Source organism: Anas platyrhynchos, chromosome 3, assembly GCF_047663525.1.
Source record: "Anas platyrhynchos isolate ZD024472 breed Pekin duck chromosome 3, IASCAAS_PekinDuck_T2T, whole genome shotgun sequence".
In the NCBI taxonomy this organism is placed as follows: Eukaryota; Metazoa; Chordata; class Aves; order Anseriformes; family Anatidae; genus Anas; species Anas platyrhynchos.
Window position 1 is genome coordinate 33,681,669 of NC_092589.1, and position 21,885 is coordinate 33,703,553.

The 21,885-nt window shown below is 39.2% G+C and overlaps 1 protein-coding gene across 2 annotated transcripts; it reads right to left on the reverse strand.

Moving 5' to 3' along the window:
* Positions 1-3,119: 3,119 nt before the first annotated feature.
* Positions 3,120-21,424, reverse strand: EIF2AK2 (eukaryotic translation initiation factor 2 alpha kinase 2). 2 transcript variants are annotated; one of them, XM_072035655.1, is made up of 14 exons: positions 21,122-21,424; positions 20,397-20,528; positions 18,838-18,952; positions 17,579-17,748; positions 14,996-15,080; positions 13,943-13,977; positions 13,660-13,773; positions 12,538-12,657; positions 11,148-11,255; positions 9,042-9,243; positions 6,938-7,063; positions 6,284-6,382; positions 4,766-4,828; positions 3,120-4,677 (listed from the first exon to the last, which is right to left on the reverse strand). In XM_072035655.1, the coding sequence occupies exons 2-14, from the start codon at positions 20,498-20,500 to the stop codon at positions 4,558-4,560; spliced, it is 1,461 nt and encodes a 486-aa protein (XP_071891756.1). In that variant the 5' UTR covers positions 20,501-20,528; positions 21,122-21,424; the 3' UTR covers positions 3,120-4,557. The 2 variants fall into 2 exon arrangements, with proteins under 2 accessions (XP_071891756.1, XP_027309699.2); XM_027453898.2 differs by lacking the exon at positions 21,122-21,424 and having other exon boundaries at positions 20,397-20,563.
* Between the last annotated feature and the right edge of the window lie 461 nt (positions 21,425-21,885).

The following is a 21,885-nucleotide window of genomic DNA, read 5'->3' on the forward strand; positions in this document are numbered from 1 at the left end:
CCCAGCCTGCAGCACTGCTTAGTGTTGTTGTGCCCCAGGTGCAGGACCCGGCACTTGGCCTTGTTGAACTTCATGCAGTTGACCTCAGCCCATCGGTGCAGCCTATCCAGATCCTCCTGCAGAGCCTTCCTACCCTCCAGCAGATCGACACACGCACCTAGCTTGGTGTCATCTGCAAACTTACTGAGGGTACACTCGATCCTCTCATTCAGATCATCAATAAAGATATTAAAGAAAACTGGCCCCAGTGTTGAGCCTTGGGGGACTCCACCATTGACCAGCCTCCAACTGGATTTAACTCCATTCACCACAACTCTTTGGGCCTGGCTATCCAGCCAGTTTCTAACCCAACGAAGCGTACGTCAGTCCAAGCCAAGAGCAGCCAGTTTCCCAAGGAGAATGCTGTGGGAAATGGTGTCAAAAGCCTTACTGAAGTGAAGGTAGACCACATCCACAGCCTTTCCCTCATCCACCAAGCGCATCACTTTGTCATAGAAGGAGATCAGGTTCGTCAAGCAGGACCTGCCTTTCATAAATCCATGCTGACTGGGCCTGATTGCCTGCCTGCCCTGCAAGTGCTGCGTGATGACACTCAAGATAACGTGCTCCCTGGCACTGAGGTCAAACAAACAGGCCTATAGTTCCCAGGTCTACCTTCTGGACCTTCTTGTAGATGGGCATCACGTTTGCTAGCTGCCAGTTGTCTGGAATGTCCCTTGATAGCCAGGACTGCTGATGACGGAAAATGGTTTGGCCATTTCCATTAATGATGGAAAGCAGCTTGGCCAGTTCTTCCACCAGTTCTCTCAGTACCCTTGGGTGCATGCCATCTGGCCTCATCGACTTGTGTACATCTAAGTGCTGTAGCGGTCGCCAACCATTTCCTCGTGGATTGTGAGGGCCACATCCTGCTCCCCATCCCCTTCCACCAGCTCAGGGTACTGGCTATCTAGAGAACAACTGGTCTTGCCGCTAAAGACTGAGGCAAAGAAGGCATTAAGCACCTCAGCCTTTTCCTCATCTCTCGTCACTAAGTTCCTCCCTGCATCCAGTAAAGGATGGAGATTCTCCTTAGTCCCCCTTTTCATGTTAATGTATTTATAAAAACATTTTCTGTTGTCTTTAACAGCAGTAGCCAGATTGAGTTCCATATGAGCTTTGGCCTTTCTAATTTTGTCCCTACACATCCTTAAAACATCCTTATAATCCTTCTGAGTGGCCTACCCTCTTTTCCAAAGATCATAAACTCTCTTTTTTTTTCCTAAGCTCTAGCCGCAACTCTCTGTTCAGCTAGGCTGGTCTTCTTCCACGCCTGCTCATCTTTGGGCACGTGGGGACAGACTGCTTCTGAGCCATTAGGATTTCCTTCTTGAAGACTGCCCAGCCTTCCTGGACTCCTCTGCCCTTCAGAACGGCCTCCCAAGGGACTCTACCAACCAGTGTACTGAACAGCTCAAAGTCAGCCCTCCGGAAGTCTAAGACAGTGGTTTTACTGGTCCCCCTCCTGATTTCACCAAGAATAGAGAACTCCACCATTTTGTGGTCACTCTGCCCAAGACAGCTCCCAACCACCACATCTCTCACCAGTCCTTCTGTTTATGAACAGAAGGTCTAGTGGGGTACCACCCCTGGTAGGCTCACTAACCAGCTGCGTCAGGAAGCTATCTTCCACACACTCCAGAAACCTCCTAGACTGCTTCCTCTGAGCTGTATTGCATGTCTGGGAATATGGATATGTCTGGGAAGTTGAAGTCCCCCACCAGGACAAGGGCCAACTGCAACTTTTGCCAGCTGCCTGTAGAATTCCTCATCTGTCTCCTCATTCTGGTTTGGAGGTCTGTAATAGACCCCAGAGAGGACGCTAGCCTTGTTGGCCTTGCCACTGATCCTAACCCATAGGGACTCAACCTAATCATTCCCAGCCTCAGCCTCAAGTTCCACAACATCAAAGCACTCTAATATAGAGAGCCACACCACCACCCCTTCTGTGCTGCCTGTCCCTTCTGAAGAGCCTTTAGCCAGTCATTGCTGCACTCCAGTCATGGGAGTGGTCCCACCACGTTTCAATGATGGCAACCAAGTCATCGCTAGCCTGCTGCATGATGGCTTACAGACAACTAAAGGGTGTAAATTCTGAGCCAAGCAAAAAAGAAACAGAAAAGAGCTAAAGGAGTCATCTCACTGTCTACTCTCATACAAAACAGAGTATGAACTGTCCCCAGTCAAGACCCTTAACCTCATTCCTGAAGCTGGGACATGAACCTGGACACCTCTAAATCTTCAACAGACAACGTGAGAAAGAGATGAGCCCTTTAAAAGCACTAGTGGAGAATCAGTATCTTTTGCTTTCAGGAACAAGCAGATTATTCTCTTTACTGAAGCACATGTGCATGCCCCAAAACACAAAGTGTGGGCTCCACAGAAATAGCACAGCACAAGGCTTGCACACTACCAAACATAGTTCCAGAGCACAACAGAGCTACAGAAGCAATGTATGCAAACAGCACCACGTTAAGGAACACAGAAATACATGTTATCTAGAAATAAGACTCATCTGTGCCAGTTTAAAATGTATCACTAAAAATCACAGGATAATCTAGCAATAGGTTAGTCAGCAAAATTGCACAACAGACATAATTGTGGCCTAAAGCGGTTTCACAGCTGAAATTCTAGGATGGCCCAAAATATTTAACTGGAAGAAGAGCAAGGGGTGAAATGGTTATTAGAAGGATTTCCCACCCCTCACAAATCTGGGAGGCAGAAACAGTGACAGTACTTGGGATCACTGATCTAAGACTTCCCAGAGCCCCCTGGCCTTGCTTTACAGGGTGGACAAACGCATCTCTGAAACCTAACAAGCCCTACCTGCAGCGGCCTGCAGCACAGGCAGCAGCCAAAGGACTGCACGCCTCCTGCAGCATAAGGGTGAGTAGTGGTGGTACAAGTGCTCTGTGCAAGAACTACAAAGGTTTCAGCTGAAACTTGTCACATGTTAATTTTCACATTGTAAGGGTAGGTTTATGGGTTTATGGGTGAAAGGGAAGTGGAACTAGTAGTGGTATTTTTGGCTGTTGGGATATAATTTCTCCTAGACCTTGAGTACTGCAAAAAAATATGAATTAGTCCAAAACAATTGAATGCTTTATTTATGAACAATAACATTCATTATAAGGGGAAAAAAAAACAGTTCTTAGAAAAGGACATAAAATCAGACTGTTATTTAGCACCGCTTATAGGGGATCAATAATAGATTTCCATAAGAGTATAAAAATGACTACATATTCTTTTATGTCATTCTTTTTAACCAAACACACCTTTAACCTGTTTAACATTTCAGAAAAATCCTATTATAATTTATCATTACTACACATCATCACATCATACCTATTTTCCTGCTTAGAATCTCTGTGCATACGCCTTTATGTGGTACCACAGGAGCGAGCTGTGTCTTTTCAAGCAATTCAAAAATGAGAATCAGAAGGGCTAATTTGCCCATCTTTACTCCCCTGCACAATTCTTCCTATTCTACCAAAGCTGTAGTCTTTGAAGTGTGTAACCAAATAGTAACAGGCAATCTGCTGTTGCCTTTTGCAGAGCTGATGGTAAGTCCACTAGAGGTGTTCAGGACACCTGTTATCAGTTGCACATGCCTCAGTACTACAATAATTAAAACCCAGCAGTGTGGGGGAGAGGATGTTTAAAGTGCTTTTGACAAAGTATTTAAAATGGTTACTTCTGAGAAAATGCTGGAGACTGAGTACCCCAACTTTGTTTCAGAAAACAAAAAAAATCCCGAGGGTTTCAAAAGTTTAGGATAAATCTCTTTCAACTGGATTTCCTAGAAGCTAGGTGCTTGACATTTAAAACATTTACATTCTCAAGGAACACCTACTTTAAAAGAGTATTTACATTTTAGCGCATTAAAGGTGCTAGGTGTTCTGATAGAGATATTGTGAGAAGAAAATTCATTTTAAAGACCTGAAATTCAGTAAAGAATAACCCCCACCTCTTTCTAGTATTCTTCCTACCAAAATCAATCTTTCCAATTCAGCACATTACCTCCTCTGGTCTAAAGGGGGGAGGGGGGAGTCTAGTAAATAATATAAAGTTTGCTATTAAAAAAAAAGAAAGGTTTGGTTCACGTGCCACAAGACAGAGCTTCATCCACTTCAGCTGATAACGGATTGAGCACGTGTTAAGAGCACACACATGGGGAGTTGCCACAGGCCAGTTATCACATCAACACAGTCTTACGGGAGACAAGGAGTAGGTTCCTGTGCTTATTGTGTAATATAGTTCAGCTCATACCTAACCCGTGTTTCCACGTAAAAATTGTAAGCGATTGTTTGCAGATGTTTGCTGTTCTGATCTGCAGCCATTGGGAGTGAACGGTGATGTGACTATTTTGGCCAGCAAGCTCCTCAATGGCAGGAAGGCGGAACACCATGGAAAAGACGTATCCCATGTCTTGCTCTTGCTTCTGATATATTTATGGAATTTCATAAGTTTGAATCAAACTGGATTTAAGCATGATCTAGGAGACTTTTAAAATGGCGTTTACTGACTATGAACTTTACGTGAGTTGTCTTTATCAACACTCTTCAAAAGCTCAAGTATTTCAGATGCATGGGGCCTTTTTGAGGCGTCCTTTGAAAGCATCTTTTTGATTATGGATGCCTGCAAAAAGAAATTAAAATTGAGTTTGTTTTTTTTTTAAATGAGTAAATAAAGAAACTAACTGAAATAATGTATTCTAATACTATACCTGTGTTTTAAATCGCTCAGTGAAGCCCTCTGGAAATTTACTTTCTCTTACATCAGGCCATACCTGAAATTCATATGAGATAAACAGTTTCAGTATGCTTTTATTCATTATATTTTGCATCTCATTTCACAACCTGTGAAACTCATTTCACAATCTGTAATAATTTACAGAAGTAATCAGGAGAATACAAATCTACAAAAAAGGTAAGGCTGCAAAAAACTAGAGAAGTTTGAAAAATTCTCATTTAGTTGAGCTTTGTTTGGTTTTTTTAATGGTCCTTTTTGTAAACTGTTGTCCCTTTTTAAGATTAAAAGTTTCACAAAATACAATGATGTGTTTGTTTCAGCAAACCTCTCTACTTAATAACCATTATCCTTCTGTCCTCAAATAACAGCGATTAAAAAAAAAAACAAACAACACACATTGTGAGAAGGCTTAATTTCTTGTTCTGACAACATGTGGATGTTATTTCTGAGCCAAGCAGGTGTGCTTCCTCCCTTTTACCTTGTTCAGTGCTACAAAATTATTTCTATGTCACTGCAGAAAATGCTAGGTGGAGTTCAAAGCAACTAACAGTGAGCATTTCTAAATACATGCTTTCAGAAATTGCTTCTGGGTAACAGCTATTTTTTTCCAGGTAATGATTTTCAATTGGTTTTGCCTTTTAAACTTTGAATACCATAGGACTGTAGGAATTTTTGCACAGTTGGCTGTGAGCAGGGGAAAGTCCTTTAGTCTTTAGAAATACTCCAAGGTAGGCAATTGGAGCCAAGTCAAATCTGTGGACCAAACACACTTTGATATGGTTTGGTTTTGTTGGCAAAAAGCCAAGCTAACAGTGTTCAACCATATACATAGATCTTACAAAACAATGACTTCAGAAACAATACACATCATCTACATCCCTGTCCTACGACTATATAGATTTGAGTGTAGTTTGGGCAAAGATTAAGTAACACGGGTATCTTTTTGAAGTAATATTTTTTCAATTAAAATAAAGCCATATATTCCAAATCACTTTCATTTCCATTTCAAAGAACTACAAAGGTTTCAGCTCTATGGAAACTTTATTCTTGTTCCATGCTGTAGTGAAGAAGAGCATGGCAGACACTAAACTCTTCCAATTCTTATTTTTCTAAAATTAGAAAAATATTCCTTTCCAATACTCTGATCAAATAAGAAGATCAGATATCTTTTCGGTAGATACTTTTTAGATTTTTGATTATTTTCCCTATAGATGCATGTACATATCTAAGCTTAGTAAGGCTTTAATCTGTATATCAATAGGACGTAAGTAAAATAAACCCAGTGATGTTTCTTCAATTATTACATTTTAACTGAAGCATGAAGCGCTTGTGAGCCTTACAGACATGAATCAAGGGGAAAATATGAATAGAGACAGTACTCTAGATGTACAGATTCCTTCTGGCATGTAATCAGCATAAGATACCTGCAGTAAGGCAAAATAATGATACATGATATGAGAGTTTTTTTATATTTTAATTAAAGATTACATACCTTAACTTTCTCATGACGACTGGCGAATGCCGAAAGAATTTCAAACCAAATTAATCCCAGTGCATAAATATCTACTTCCTTTCCATATTTGTCAAAGACCTACAAAAATCACAGCAAAACCAATGTAGGTGTCAAATACAACTGGATATGACTTCTTAAGGGAAAATTTGAAATCAGTAAAAACTGTCACCTGAAAACTCCAGGACTGGCATTACTGGATCCGCCCATTAAAATTTTTAACCCTTTCTGCTATGACCTTGTTAAATAGTGGCTGTGATGTCATGGTAAGCACACTGAAATTATGACTTCCACAAAACTATATAGATAAGGCATGCCAATGTCTCTTTGTTCCAAGTAATGAAACAGAGGGACTCAAATGGCACAGTTAACAGAGGTCCTAAATTCAACTACATGGCTGGCAAACTGTTACACAAAAGCATTTCTTACACCAGTGTCAGACCTTGTAGGTTAGGACGATTAAATAAAACCACCACACTTGCAAACTGCTTTCTTCAGAATAAGGTTACCCTCATATACAGTCATATCAGGGAACATTAAGCAACTTGGTTTAGTACTGCGATAAGGGTCAAACACAACCAATACTGAGTTTATACTGTGAAATGCATGCAGAGGCAATAACAGCAAGATAATTACCTGCTCTGGTGCCATGTATGATTTTGTTCCTCGGTTCCCAGTCAGAGTTTCATATGTCACAGAAGTCACAAGACCAAAGTCACCTATTTTTATTTGATCGTCACTCGATATGAATATATTCTGAGGCTATATACATACATATATAGAAAAAAAAAAGTAAATCAGTAAATTACTGTATCACCAAGGTTTACCATCAAGTATAATCAGACACAGGAGTGCTCCCCTTAAAATTTGGTAATCGTTCACAGAAATTACTAAGAAACAGATTGGGGGTGGGAAACAGAAGAAAGTTCAAATAACTTTGCTTTGAAATACACAAACTAAGTTTAAAATAGCATACACCTCAATAACTAACTTTATTTTAACTACTTGTGATGACTATATCATGCTTTAATATTCTTCAAATACATTGTGTATATAACATTTACTATCCAAAAATGCTTTTTAGTCCTGGGATTTGATGCACTTGTGCAAAGCATTTAGGCTTACATGGAATTCCACTCAAAGTATAGTTTCTCCGAGGCAAAGTAGGAGTATCTGTATGAAGTTGACTGCAGAGTTGGGGCTTGCTACAGGTATCTCACAGTTTTCATTGTACTTAGCGTTTTTAAATTTGACAAAGTCATCAGCAACCAAAATAAAATTGTGTAAGTTTGGATGAAGATTTCCAAGTCATCTGTTATTCCAAAGAATAAACTATAGTTCTGAATGCTGTCAAAACAAAAAACAAACAGCCTCATCCTGTCTCTAACCCAAAGAAGATCCAGTGGACTGTAAGGCCAGGAAAGTCTTAAGGTTTCACAGGAAGCAATCTTTGTGTCAAGAATGCCCAGCACAGTTCTTTTGTTCAAGAACAACCAAGTCCACACACATTTAATAACAGTAGTGCCCTATTTGAAGACTTCACTCACGCCAGGCACAAACAGACATTCATCTCAGGATGAAGAGAGCTTGAAGCTATTCTGCAGCTGTGATTCTGTGACACAGATCTCAGGTCGCCAAGCACCTAAGCTAACAGATCAAAGTGGGGATAAAGAAGTTGCTAAATTAAAATGCAGGCAGACAAGTTAGCAATAGGACTTGGAAGAATATTACAGCTAGTTTACATGGATGAGAGACTGGGGCAGCAGACTCATAGGAACACGGAAAAGTATATAAAATCAAAATGTGTATAAAATTCAGGTTACTGGAGGTCTTGAGAGAAGGGGAATATGCATCAAGGTCAGCATCACTGTATCATCTCTCAGCTCTAATACTCTCTAGGTATTTGAGCATAACCACTATATGAAGAAGACAACATCCTCAATCTACATTTAGTGTGACCCACTGCAGCCATCTTTAGTTTTTAGGAAAGTCACCACATTAATGACTTGCTCACAATGTAAGTTTTAAAACTATAAGCAATGTTGTAACTCGCATATAAACATTGAAGGCTTGTAACTTTGTTCTTTAAAAATATTTTACTTTAATATAAAGATTGTATGGTTGTGCACTTGTGGAGACTAAAATTCTATTCAAAAAAGTAGCATGCAAATATTTGTATGCATACATGATACAAGAGCAACTAGAATCATTATCAAATTCAATAGATTCTAGGATAAACTGTCCCCTTGCAATATAATAAGAGCAAACTTCCTAGACTCAACCTTTTGCCTTCTTTATTTTAATTGTTTTATTACCAAGGAAGATCAGTATTCCTTTTCCCAATAGGCTGTCTTGTGACCTAGTAGCACATAACACATGAAAATGCCTGTTAATTGATGACTGCTGATTGCTTTGGCCTTTTTTTGGTGGTGGGTATTTTTGTGTTTTTTTGGGGGGGGGGTTGGTTGTGGTGGTGTAGCTTGTTTTGTTTTGCTTTGTTTTTTTTTGGGGGGGGAGGAAGAGGTTTGTTTCGTTTTTTAACTAATGCATTCTGTGTCCTTTAGTTCTCCTGATTTTAGAATGAAATCCAGCCAGTTGCTGGAAAAAAAGATCACTGTAACATCAGAAGAGGCACACTGCTAGGGTACATAATTAAACAAATACTAAAACAATATTTTCTGAACTTCCAGTAAGTACTACTTTTAACTAAAATTATTAAAAAAATACCTCTTCTGCTTACCTTGAGATCTCGATGAATTAACCCTTTGGAATGAATATAGTTCACTCCTTCCAGTATTTGTAAAAATTTGTTTTGTGCCATAGCTTGGTAACTTTGTTTTTTGGGGATTTTTCCATTTTTTTCAATCCAATCTTCCAGAGTTCCTTGTTCACAGAATTGTATTTGGATGAAAAGGCAAGGAATTTTTGTTTCTGACTTCTGCCTGCAAAAGAAAGTTATACACTATTAAAACTGGCAAGATACAATTCCTCCAAAGCCTCCAAATTCCTTCCAAAGCATTAATGATTCTCAGGTCCCTCTCCTCTAAAAAAAAAAAAAAAAAACAATAAATAGATATAGATATATTTGTAAAATTGTTATTCTTTTTGGAGTTACTCAAAAGAAAGTCTGAAAGTTTCTTGATTTTAAAGACCTTACACCGCTAGGTACTAGATCTAAATAAAAAACAATCCAACCAAACAATCCCTGTTCAGTTGCTACATACCTCTGAAAGATTCCTAACATTTTGTTTACCTCCTTGTTCACACTGAAAGTTTTCTGATTGCCTAAATTCTTCTCATATATAAAGGCATGTCCTGTTGAGCAAGAAATAGAACAGTACTTGGGTCCCATCTTGCCCTCTAGGAATTACTGCAAAACTCTGGCAGGTATTCCCTATAGTGCTCAACAGGATTAGCCTTCCTCCCCTACCTAGAATGATCACATTTTTTTAACCTTTGTCCCTTAAAGAAGGAAGTGTGGTGACATCTTTTATGTGCACAGGAAGTGTTCAAAGCCGAGCTGGACAGGGCTCTGAGCAATCTGATCTAGTGAAAGATGTCCCTGCCCATGGCAGGGCAGTTGGACTAGATGATCTTTAAGGTTCCCTTCCAACCCAAGCCATTCTATGATTGATTACATGGTAAGTCTGTGAATCAGAGAATCATTCTGAAAGACGGAAATCTAAATGAAATATATTCACTGAGTTCCCTCACCATCAGCCCACAAAATAGACTAAGGCTGGAGATGGGGAGGGAAAGGACAATATGCAGAGGAGGAAGCACCAGAAAGGACAATATGCAGAGGAGGAAGCACCACTTCTTTTTCTGATTTGCATTGTGTGATCTCAGTGCCTTAGAATAAAGCATTCTGACACACTGAAAGAACAAGCATTAATTAAAGTGGCTCGGGACTCTCTACAGCCTTGAGGTCAGGCCACTAGGTGGCCTTCCACTCTGGGACTTCAGCCCTTTGAGACTTCAGCCTTTGAGACTTAAGGTCTTTTTCTGTGATAACCAGCATCTGTTCAATATTAAATGCATAAGCAATATTGAGACTCCAAGCTACTAATGGTTGGATTTTCAGGAGACTTTTTTTGCCTATTTAATTCAGCTTTTTTCTGAACACTCTTAACAGATATTGTGCTAACCGTAATTTTGAATCCATTAATATTTTATGGCTTTAGGTAAATTAGGTAACATACCTGAAAAGTGAAAATTTATAGCTATGAAAAAGGCTTACCATAAAACCTTTGAAAATATAATAACCTAGCGTATCAGTAAAATTCTTACCACTGTCTTGCCAGCACTCGTAGTGCTGGAAGACTACCTCCAACAAAAGAACATTTCATTCTGCATTTCTACTCTCAATAGCTCTGTGTTCACAATAAAAACTCTATCAGACACCATAGTTTAAATGTTACTTTAGAGAAATAATTACATTTATGAGAGTTATTGGATAATCAATTCCTAAAAAAAGAAAAAAAAAAGGGAGGGGGGCTTCCAATCAGGAAGCTGGTAGACCATTTTTAAGTTATGTTAATCCTTGTCCCATATTTTGAGTTCTGCATTCTTACACTATTCTATAAATACAGCAAGCCCTGTATAATAAGAGACAGAAGAAAGATAAAATTATTAAATATTTAATATTCACCAAGAAAGTATTTAACTATGAACCACTGGCTGCTCAAGAGTACTGTGTTTTTTCTCCTAACAATGATTGTGGAACTACACATATGCATTTATATTTGTGTAATGGTGCATAAACACTGATCAGCTTTTCTTTTAACAACACAAAATTCAATATGGAAAACACATTTGTGACTGCAAACTACTGTTTTGTAGTTACCTTGAGTCTGGATAAGTCACATAGTCAAGCCCTTCCCAGCTACAATAATACCGCACTATGTATTTATGTTCAAGTCTTGCGAGTTCTTGTACTTCACGCTTCACCTTCCTGTTTGGAGAAGAAAAAAAAATCTCAAAACAAAACAAATATTTCAAAACAAATAATATTTCCCTACAAAAAATAAATACTGAGTTAAATAAAAAACAATTTTAATACCAGTATACAGACAGTTTTGCATTGATTCTGAAAAATAATGGAATGTTCTTAGAAGGTAAAAAAAATATAGCTTTATTATTTATTTTTTTTTTTAGAAATCAAAGCCCCGCTCAACAATGCTGAAAAAGGTTTGTCTACATATACAGAAGTGTGCAAATACTCATGAAGAACTATTGCTGTAATAGGCCTACACTTCTTGTTAAATTACACAGTGAAAACTAGCACATTTTATTAAAAAAGGTTGTATTGATTCTTCAAATACTGTAATAAAAATGAAAATAATACACAACTGTGAAGAATACAGGAATTTGAAGGGCAATGTGAAGGACAACTATTTCCAAAATTAAGTTATGATTTCATAGAGAACAACTTTATTTTTCTGAATAGATTACATAAAAGAAATGCAAGTTCTTCAGCTGCTGATTAAGTACTCTACCAGTAGTCTTAAATACTCTAGTTGAAAACAATTATTTAAAAAATTTAAGATCATTATTCTGTGTGGAGATTATTATAAAGGACAAGTAACGTGGCAACATGGTTCACTCTTCGCATTACATAGTTATATTATTTAGATATAAATTATACGTATTTTCCAATTACAAACCACAAAATGTATTACTTTCATTTTTCTCCATTTGCCCTAATTACAGTCATTATATATTATGGATAAGTAAATTTTCAGGTAAGGTACCCTGTCAAAAATAACATTGCTGCTTCCAATGGTTTTATTAATCAGCAAATTTTCTTGAAACACATTCTACAATATTAACAACCAGAAATCATAAAAATTCTGTACAAGTGTACTTAGGGATAGTTGAACGTAATAAATCCACTTTCTTACAGCTGCATGCCAAGTTATTTGAGAGATTGCAAAAATGAAGACTGGCATGCAGTTTTCAGCTTTACACCGAACTAATGAAAAGTCTACCAGAAAGACAGTTAATAATGAAAATTCCTTAAATGCTCCAAGGATTATTAAAAAAGACAATCATGGAATAATAGAATGTCTGAATTGGAAGGGACCCACAAGGACCACTGTGTCCAACTCCTGGTTCCCCAAAGGGCCATCAAAAAAAACACACACACAAAAAAAAAAAAAACAACTATGAAAAACTTGATTAAGGATGTCCTAAAAAAAAAAATAAATAAATAAAAGTCAATATACGGTACTTACTCCTTAAGCTCAACTCGCTTGATTGCATAGATCATCTCGTCAGTCTTTGCTGTTGCTTTGAAAACATTCCCAAAACCACCTTCACCAATTGGCTCTATATTTTTATAGTCTTTAAGAAATCTAAAAAGAAAAGTAATATATATCCAACTGGAGTGTACTTAGCATTACATTTACAAGATACAGAAATGATCCCAAAGGGCTTAATAATATCTGCCAAAATACCATTCTACAGGGCTCACTCAATATACACATACACAGGTCTAAATCATAATCTTGAAAAAAACAAAACAAAACAAAACAAAAAACACAAGGGATAGCAGCCCTATAACATATCATTGCAGCTCTCATCTGAAATGTAAAAAAATGAGTTCCAAACCCTACTTTTGGTAAATATTTCAAAATTTATACAGAATGGGAAATGTAGTACTTCCTCTGAGTGCCTATACCTATGGATATGAAACTCATCCAGATTCTGAATTCAAGTCTTATTCTGTACCAGGCAGGATAAACCAGAAGGAAATCACTCCTACATATTAATTGTGAGCATAGAAAAGTGTCATTTTCACAAACATTTCACCAACCACAATCTCATAACATGTTTGCTGTCTGTCTGTTTATTTTAAGTATTTGTAAAACAAAGTTCCACTGCAGTTCCTTTTTTTTTTTTTTCTTTTCCATATAGCAACAGAATAAGAGCAAATTTTCTTTATTTGTACAGGGCCTGACTGTGATGCAATTATCTTTCTTCATAGCCACTCACACGGTGCTGTGGTTTTGATTTGTGATGAAAACAGTGCTGATAACACTAATTATAGCTGTTGCTGAACAGTGCTTGCACAGCATACAGGTCTTCTCTGTTTCTCACCCTGCCCTGCCACAAATCAATTGAATAGGGGTGTGCAAGAGATTAGAGAAAGGACACAACCAGGCAGATGATCCAAACTAACCAAGGAGATCTTCCATGCCATATAACCCCATGCTCAGTAATAAAGCTGAGAAGAGGGGGGTTGAAGTAGGTATTACAGCAATATTCTCTCATATTCTATTCTAAATAACCAATTAAATCTAGACCACTGCATAATGTACTTGCTATACAGGTCTTAGTAAAAAAATCCTTCTTACCTTTCATCCGCAGTGTATTCATTTTCCTCACTGTTATTTGGCAAGCTTTTGTTTGAATCCAACATCTTCTTCTCTTCTTTGTTATTTGCATTGTTGAAATTAGGTGCCAATTTTCTTTAGCAGGGATAAAAGCAAAATTTATAAGAAGCTGTTTTTCTAATACACAACAAGAAAAAAGAAATGTACCACACAATGGTGACATTTCTTTGTTAGATATAAAAAACAGTCAAGTGGTATGCAGTATAGTTTTATGGAAGATAGCGATCTAGAACTAAACACATACCTTGTGGATTTCATGGCAGAATTTTGTCCAGTTCTCTACATGAAAAAGAAAAACAACAGCAGCTAAGATACCCTGATTTTTTTCACTATAATTAGTTTAAAATGCACCTGAAAATGTATCCAGCATCTGTCTATCTATAAATGTGTTCATACCTTATACAAAAGGTAGGACCCGTATATAAACGACACAGGACTCAAATGCATAGTAAGTTTACAGATGATAGTAAATTAGGAGGAGCTGCTGACTCCCTTGAAGGTAGAGAGGCCTTGGAGAGATATCTTGACAAATTACAGGGCAAGGCAATCACCAACCACATGAAATTTAACAAGAGCAAGTGCTGGATTCTGCACCTGGGTAGGAGCAATCTTGTATATATGTGCAGACTGGGGGACAAGGGGCTGGACAGCTCCCCAGAAGAGATCTGGGGGTTTTAGTCAATGGCAAAATGAATATGAGTGAACAGCGTGCCCTGGCAACTGAAAGGACCAACTGCTTGCTGGGGCGCATCAGGCATGGCACTGCCAACTGCTTGAGGGAAGGGATTGTCCCACTCTGCTCTGTGCTGGTGCTGCCTCACCTCAAGTAGTGTGTGCAGTTTTGCGCACCACAATGTAAGAAGGACATAAAACTATTACAGAGTGCCCAAAGGAGGGCAACAACAATGGTGAAGGGTCTAGATGGCAAGACATGCAGCCTCACAAGGGGGGTGGAGGAGCAGGTACTGAGCTCTTCTCTCTGGGGACAGTGACAGGACCCAGGGAAATGGCATTGAAATGGCCCACAAAAAAAAAAAAAAAAAAAAAAAAAAAAAGCTTAGTTTGATCACCCTTCTCGCTAGTACAAGCCCATGTAATCCATGATACATAAACTGGGTCCACAGTAAATAAGTAAGTGATAATGGATAACAGTAAGAAGGTACTTAATACTCCTAGAAAAAACGCTCAAATATTTTCTAGTAATTAGCAGTAAAGGAGGAAACTGATGCTACACTCCGGCAAGAGGCTTACTCTGTTCAGGGTCTAAAATACAAGGAAGACCATCTTTTTACCGTACCTGCAAAGGTGAAGCCTTTTCAGATGGCAACAAATCTCTCATTTTTTCTGCCAGGTATGCATCTGTGTCTTTAGAGCGAACATGCCTATTATGGAAAAACAATACTCTCATTTTAGGTGAAAGTCATCATAAACTAATACAATGCTTCTAAGAATTCAACAACAACAACAACAACAAAAAAAAAACAAAAAAAAAAAACAAAACAAAACACATAGAAGTCATTCAAGTTTTTAAAAGCAAGACCTGAGTAAGCATTAACAACCACAACTGATTTACACTACAAAACTTCATGCAGGAGAGCTAATAAAAATAGCAACATTTTGTAATATATTTCCCTATTTCTGTAGAATCTAAAATATATTATATCCTTTATTTAAAGAGTTTAAATACAGAGGATTATTTCAATACAGTGCAGCCACTTTTCAAATTGTATGTATCAGCTTGCTTTACAATGCCGTGAAGAATATAAAAGAAGTGAAAGCAGCACTACTGCCACATAAACTGCAAGAAATAGAAAATTAACTCTTCTTACATCCTGTCTGACAAGCCACAATTTAATGATTTAAAGCACTACAGTCAGTTGACATTACAGAAAGAAAAGCTGAAATATACTTCTTCAGGAGAGTATTTTCAATATGTTTAACATAATTAATTATGGTAGATAATTAATTTGATGTGCCTTCAGATAATATATATATATATATATTTTAAAGTGAGTATTTAACACTTTTTTTTTTTAAGGTTGAACTCCCCAAAACATCATATAGGTACAGATGATCTCAAATTATCTGAATTTTAAGTTTCATAAGGGCTGATTTTGCAGGGGAACAGCTTTCCAGCATATTATCCGGACAGTTAAAACATGCAGTTCATCAGTCTTCAGCTGTTGCTAACTGGAATATTTGTACAATTCACTGACTGCTACGTATACAGAAGGAGACACAGGCAGGCTCTCCTTGGCGCTTGGTTCCTAGGGGTCTTTGAAATACATGCTGAGAAGCCCACAAAAGATGCCAGAGCAACCAAAATAAGTGACAGTTTACCAACACTGACTTTTATCATCAAGCCATCTCTTCTCCCAGCTGAACAGACTCAGTTCTGTTAGCCTCTCCTCTTATGTCTTATTCTCCAACCCCCTAACCACCTTAATGGCCCTCAACTAGATTCTCTCCAGATTATCTCAAAATTTTTACTGTATTTCTAAAGATTCATATAACACAGTTCAAAACAGAACAGACCAGAACAGAATAGTTCAGTTGGAAGGGACCTTCAAATATCATCACATCCAACTGTCTGACCACTTCAGGGCTGACCAAAAGTTAAAGCACGTTACTGAGGGCCTTATCGAAATGTCTCTTGAATACTGACAGGCACAGGGCATCAACCACATCACAAAGAAGCCTGTTGCAGTGTTTGACCATCTTCATGGTAAAGAAATGTTTCCTAAAGCCCTCTCTTCACTGGCTGGCTACGCTGTGTCTAATGTATCCCAAAATGGGGTTTACCCTCTTGGCTGCCAGGGCACACTGCTGGCTCACACTGAGCCTGTTGCAACAAGAAACCCCACATCCCTTTCTGCTGAGCTGCTCTCTGGCCACTTGTCTCCCAGTCTGTACCGGTGTCCAGCATTTTCCTTTGCTGAACTTCATGCCTTGCTAATTGCCCAGTGCTCCAACCTGTCTAGATCCCGTTGCAAGGCCTCTCGTCCCTCCAGGGAGTCAGCAGCACCTCCCAGCTTAGTACCATCTGCAAACTGGCTCAGGATGCACTCCACTCCTGCATCTAGGACATGGAAATGTTGAACACAACTGGAACTGAGCCCTGGGGAACACTGCTGGTGACTGGCTGCAAGCCAGACACTGCCCCATTCACTACAACCCTTTGAGCTCTACCACCGAACCAGCTCATCACCCAGGGCAGCGTGAACCTATTTATCTCATGGTTGGACAATTAGGCCAAAGGATGCTGTGAGGGACAGCATCAAAGGCCTTACTGAAATCCAGAAAGATTATGTCCACTGTCTTTCCTTCATCCACAAAGCAGGTGACCTTATCATAGAAGGAGATCAAATTACTAAGGTAGGACTTCCCTTGATGAACCCATATCAACTACGTGAGATAATAGCTTTGTTCTTTAAATGCTTCTCATTATCCCCCAGGTCAATTGTCTCTGCAACTTTTCCATGGACTGATGATAGACTAATAGGTCTGCAGCTTCCTGGGTCTTCTCTCGTGCCCTTTCTGTAGATGGGTGTAACATTGGCTAGCTTCCACACAGCAGGGACCTCCCTGGGCTCCCATGAACTTCGGTAAATTGTTGAGAAGGGTCCAGCTATGACATCTGCTAATTCCTCCTGCTGCATGCACTGGTGTACTAGCATTTCAGATGTGCTCCTGAACCTGCAGCACTCCCCAGAGTGGCATAGATGTTCCCATTAGCCTTGCCACCCTCAGCTGGTGACATACCATCCCTTGGGTTAACATCAGTGTTGCAAACGGTATCCCCCACTGATCCTAGTTTTTAACTAATGGTAGTGTTAACAAGAAGTACTAAAAGCAAGTAAGAACACTAAGTATATCTTACATGGGCTCGTGGGCATCTCCAAGATAGCTTGTATTATTGTAATTAACTACATGCAATGTCTTTTTTGAGTACTCATTTAGTAGACTGACATAATCAACAGCTAGTCCAAATGGTGAGGTCACTGGAGACATCATTTGTTCTGGAGCTTGCATATTTGAATGACTATTTTGCTGTAAAACAGAAAAGGTAACTTAAAAACTTAAGCTTAATTAAATTAGTTTAAGATAAACAGTGCATGAAAACTAATACAGCTGCAAGGTTTGTTAGCATTTCAAAATATTTATAAGAAATTCAGAGGACAGCCACCCCAAGCCAGACTTACTACATTCTTATTACTTATTACATTCTGGATTTCCAAACAAACGTAAACCCGGTTTTCAAAGTACTGCACCTGTGTGTTTAGCAACCTATCACCACATTTCCCACATCTTTTAACAAAACGCAGGGAATGAACAGCGAAATGTCTCATAAAAAAGTGCTGTTTTCTGAATTTTCTCGCCACCTCAGAGCCAAGTAAACAGGTGGCAGCAGAAAGCTCCTGTAAATGCTCCTGTGCGTGTACAAGAGGGGAAAGCAGGACTTGTTTGAGGTGTCTCCTGATTAGGCAGCATTTGTAATATATTAGCATTTGTGTTAAAATAAAGACAGTGACATTGTAAAATAATGCAAAGAGGTAAGGGAAGATTTCAATCAAAAGGTGCTAAAAAGCATTCAGAATCAAAAAGTAAATTAGAGAATGGTTACCAAAAAACACCTGTCAGAAACAAAATTCAAACCTAAAAAAATCGAGGGAGGTTAGAATTAACTATACCATAAAGAATATAATGACCAAGAAGCAAAGACTAAACAGATCAAGTGAAAGGAAGATATTTTGTGAGCAAAGTGGCAACAGACACACTGAATAATAGCTTGCAAATGTTCTGAAGACATTCTGAAGGCTCAACAGCCATCACGATGAAAAAGGAACACTGTCCACTCTGGACATGCCAATGCAGCTTAACAGAGGCAAATAAATTTCCTCATCCTTCTATAACACAACAGGAGAAAATACTCTTGATAATACCCAGTAGTAGAATAAAAAGGCAAATAGTTCAGTGGTAAGAAGTAGAAAAACACTGAATAAAAAAGGACAAAGACAATTTAACTAAGTACTCAGAACCTCTTCCAAATTAAATATTACTATTTTATTTGCTACTTTTAGAGAATCATCTTTAACCTTTACTAGCAAAGGAAATACATACATCATACAATTTACTCACCTGTTGTTCAATCATTTCCCATGTCTTTTTTGCTGCTACTGCTCTTGCTTCCTTCTTAGTTTTAGCACTGCCGCTGCCATATTCTACGTTGTCTATTTTAACCACAACCTTGAACCTGGAATAAAGGAAAATTTTCTGTAACATTGTTAAATTTTGTCTCATAAAAACTTGAACACCTTTTCAGATTCAAATTTATTTTTATTATGTACAAAGCACTATAAATTACCTGTGGAGGTATTTGTGCATTTGCATGTTTTTACTACATCTTACTCCAGGTTATCATAAATCTGTAGTATAAATACTTGTAGAAATTTTACCTCCCTAATCAAAACTGCATATTCTTTATTTGCTCTAACAGTGTTTCTAAATGTTTAACTCCTTTTATAAGCAAAATTACTACAGAATGCATAAGGTCAGCATCATTACAAGGCAAGGTTGTGAAGCCCTACCAACAGAACATACCTCAGAGCTGCAAAACTATATGAAGGGAAAAGATCAGCTAATCTTGATTTCTTGCATCCAGAAATGATATTACATTCACCTTTGATATAGTGCTACCTACACTGCTTAGAACAAAAAAATGCATTTGGTGATTCACGAGACCCAGGTTAAAATGCAGTCCCTTTTGGCCACTTTGGGTCTCAAAACAAGAACAGAGGCACATCAGAGATGCAACATAGGATTATGTAGTCACTTCAACTCCAGCATATCTCCCTGCTGCCATTTCCCTCAAAAGGCCAACCCATCCTGCCCTTCTAACACTCAGCTACTGATCCCCTCCACCTCTGGCACACAATTATTTGTGCACTGCTGCTGAAAAAGCAACAGTGAGTCAGACCAGGAAGTCAGCTCAAGAGTGACTGTACTCAATCAGGTGGGGCTGGAATCAATTTTTTTTTTTTCCCACAGAAGCTTGCATGGTGCTGCATTCTGGATTTGTGATGGAAACAGTGTTGATAGTGTTTTGGCTATTGCTGAGCAGTGCTTGCAAAAAAGGCAAAGCCTTTTCTGTTTCTCACACTGCCCTACCAGCGAGGAGGCTGGGGTGCACAAGAAGTTGGGAGGGGACACAGCCAAGACAGCAGACCCCTACTAACCAAAGGAATATCCCATCCCATCTCATCCCATCCCATGTGGCTCAGCAATAAAAGCTGGGGGAAAGTAAAAGGAAGTAGGGCATTTGGGATTGACAACTGTCCTCTAAAGTAACCATTAAGTGTGATGAAGCCCTGCTTTCCTGGAAATGGCTAAACGTCTGCCTCCTGATGGGAACCAGTGACAGAATATTGCTTTGCTTGCGCACACAGCTTTGCCTCACTAAATTTTCTGTATCTCAAGTTTTTCTCACTTTTTTCCTCCTGGTTCCCTCTGAAAACTCTGAAATAAGCTTTCTCCTTAAACCCTGTGCATTGCATGGCATCCTCTGTACCCACCCACCCATCTGTGTTTTCAAACAGCTCTCTACCATACACTTTCAACCATTCCACTTCTCAGAAGACAATCTTTGCCCAATTTGCATCAAGAATCCTGATGGCTACTGACATGCATAGTGAACTTACTCAGGATCATGAGATGGGCCTTTCATGTCCACGGTGACATAATCAAGCTGTAATTTATTCCTTTGACAGTAACTGTTGATCTTGCCCATACACTCTCGTTCCATCTTGACACAGTATCTGAGTACGAAGATCCTGTAAATATTGACGGCCATGTTTAAGCCTCCATGTGCTACTGCAGCAACAGCCCCAATTTGATCAGCCCACTACTGTGCTACAGAATATAAAATGTTGCCAATAGGATAAAGCTCATAGAAAACGATTTCTAGGTTCTAATTCAAGTGGTTGATTTGCTACTTTTTTGAAGACTTACTGGAATAGCAGCTTGAGAAAGCAGAGCAGTGAATACAATGATTATGAACGATTTCTTAACAGATTTCTTGGCAAGAAAAGGTTGAGTCATTCACTGAATCCTGAGAAAAATCTGTAACATTTCTCCGGACAGAACTAAAACTGATTCCTTCAAAGCAGAACTGTGTTAAAATGTCTCTACATTGTAACATCCGCTTTCAAAACGTGAGGACTGTCAGGCTCGGTGACACATACAAAAATGAGCAGAGAAAAAAACAAAACAGAATGACAGTAAAGAGTGAGTCGGGAAGAAGCACATCATTTAGACGAGGATTAAAAACAAATAAATAAATGAAACCACCACACAACCCGGGCCCCGCGGCGCTGAGCACGACCCCCCCCGGGGCCGTAGGCCCAGCGGGCCCGGCCGCCATTACCTGGGCTCCGACACGCTCGGCTCCGCAGCGCAGCCCGGAGTGCGGCCCGCTTGGCCCGGCCCGCTTCGCACCGCCCAGTTTCTTTTCCTCCTGCATCACCGGTCTCCGGCTGGAAGTGAAAGCGAAAGCGACACGCCCTCCGAGCTTTTCCCATAGATGGGGTTGGGGAGCCCTCCTCCCTCTCCGACTAGCCCGGCTACACGGCCATGTCCCCTCTGGTAACAGCCCCAGCCATTCCTGCTGTTCGCAGCAGCTCCCTTCTCCTTCAGTGCTGCAGGGGTCCTGAGCAACTTGCCGAAGAAATTAATTACAAACTGCGGTTAGGCCACATAACAAAGTCTATTTCCTTTTGTATATTTCGAAACCTCAGCTCCGTTGCTATCCTTTTGGTTGGATATTGTTTGACTGCGTCATATTATTTTATTGCATCCCATTTTACTGCAAGCTCTCTATGTAAGTTTCTCCTCAGCCCTTAACCGCCTTTATTACCTTCCTCTACCCTTCTGCCCCCGAGGGAGTTGTTTAATGGATTGGTCATTAAGCACGAATCATTCCAAATGAAGCTTCACCACTAATTAAGAAACAAAAAATCAGCATACCTTTTTACATGCTGCTTCATCGCATTCCTCCTGTGTTGACAAGTGTTGATTTGACAAAGGTGGCCTTCCACCTTCTAGAGACGATGCCAAACTGCACATACTGAACTTTTAAGATTTAAAAAAAAAAAAAAAAAAGTCGGTTAAGAATTTTTCCTTCCAGCATTG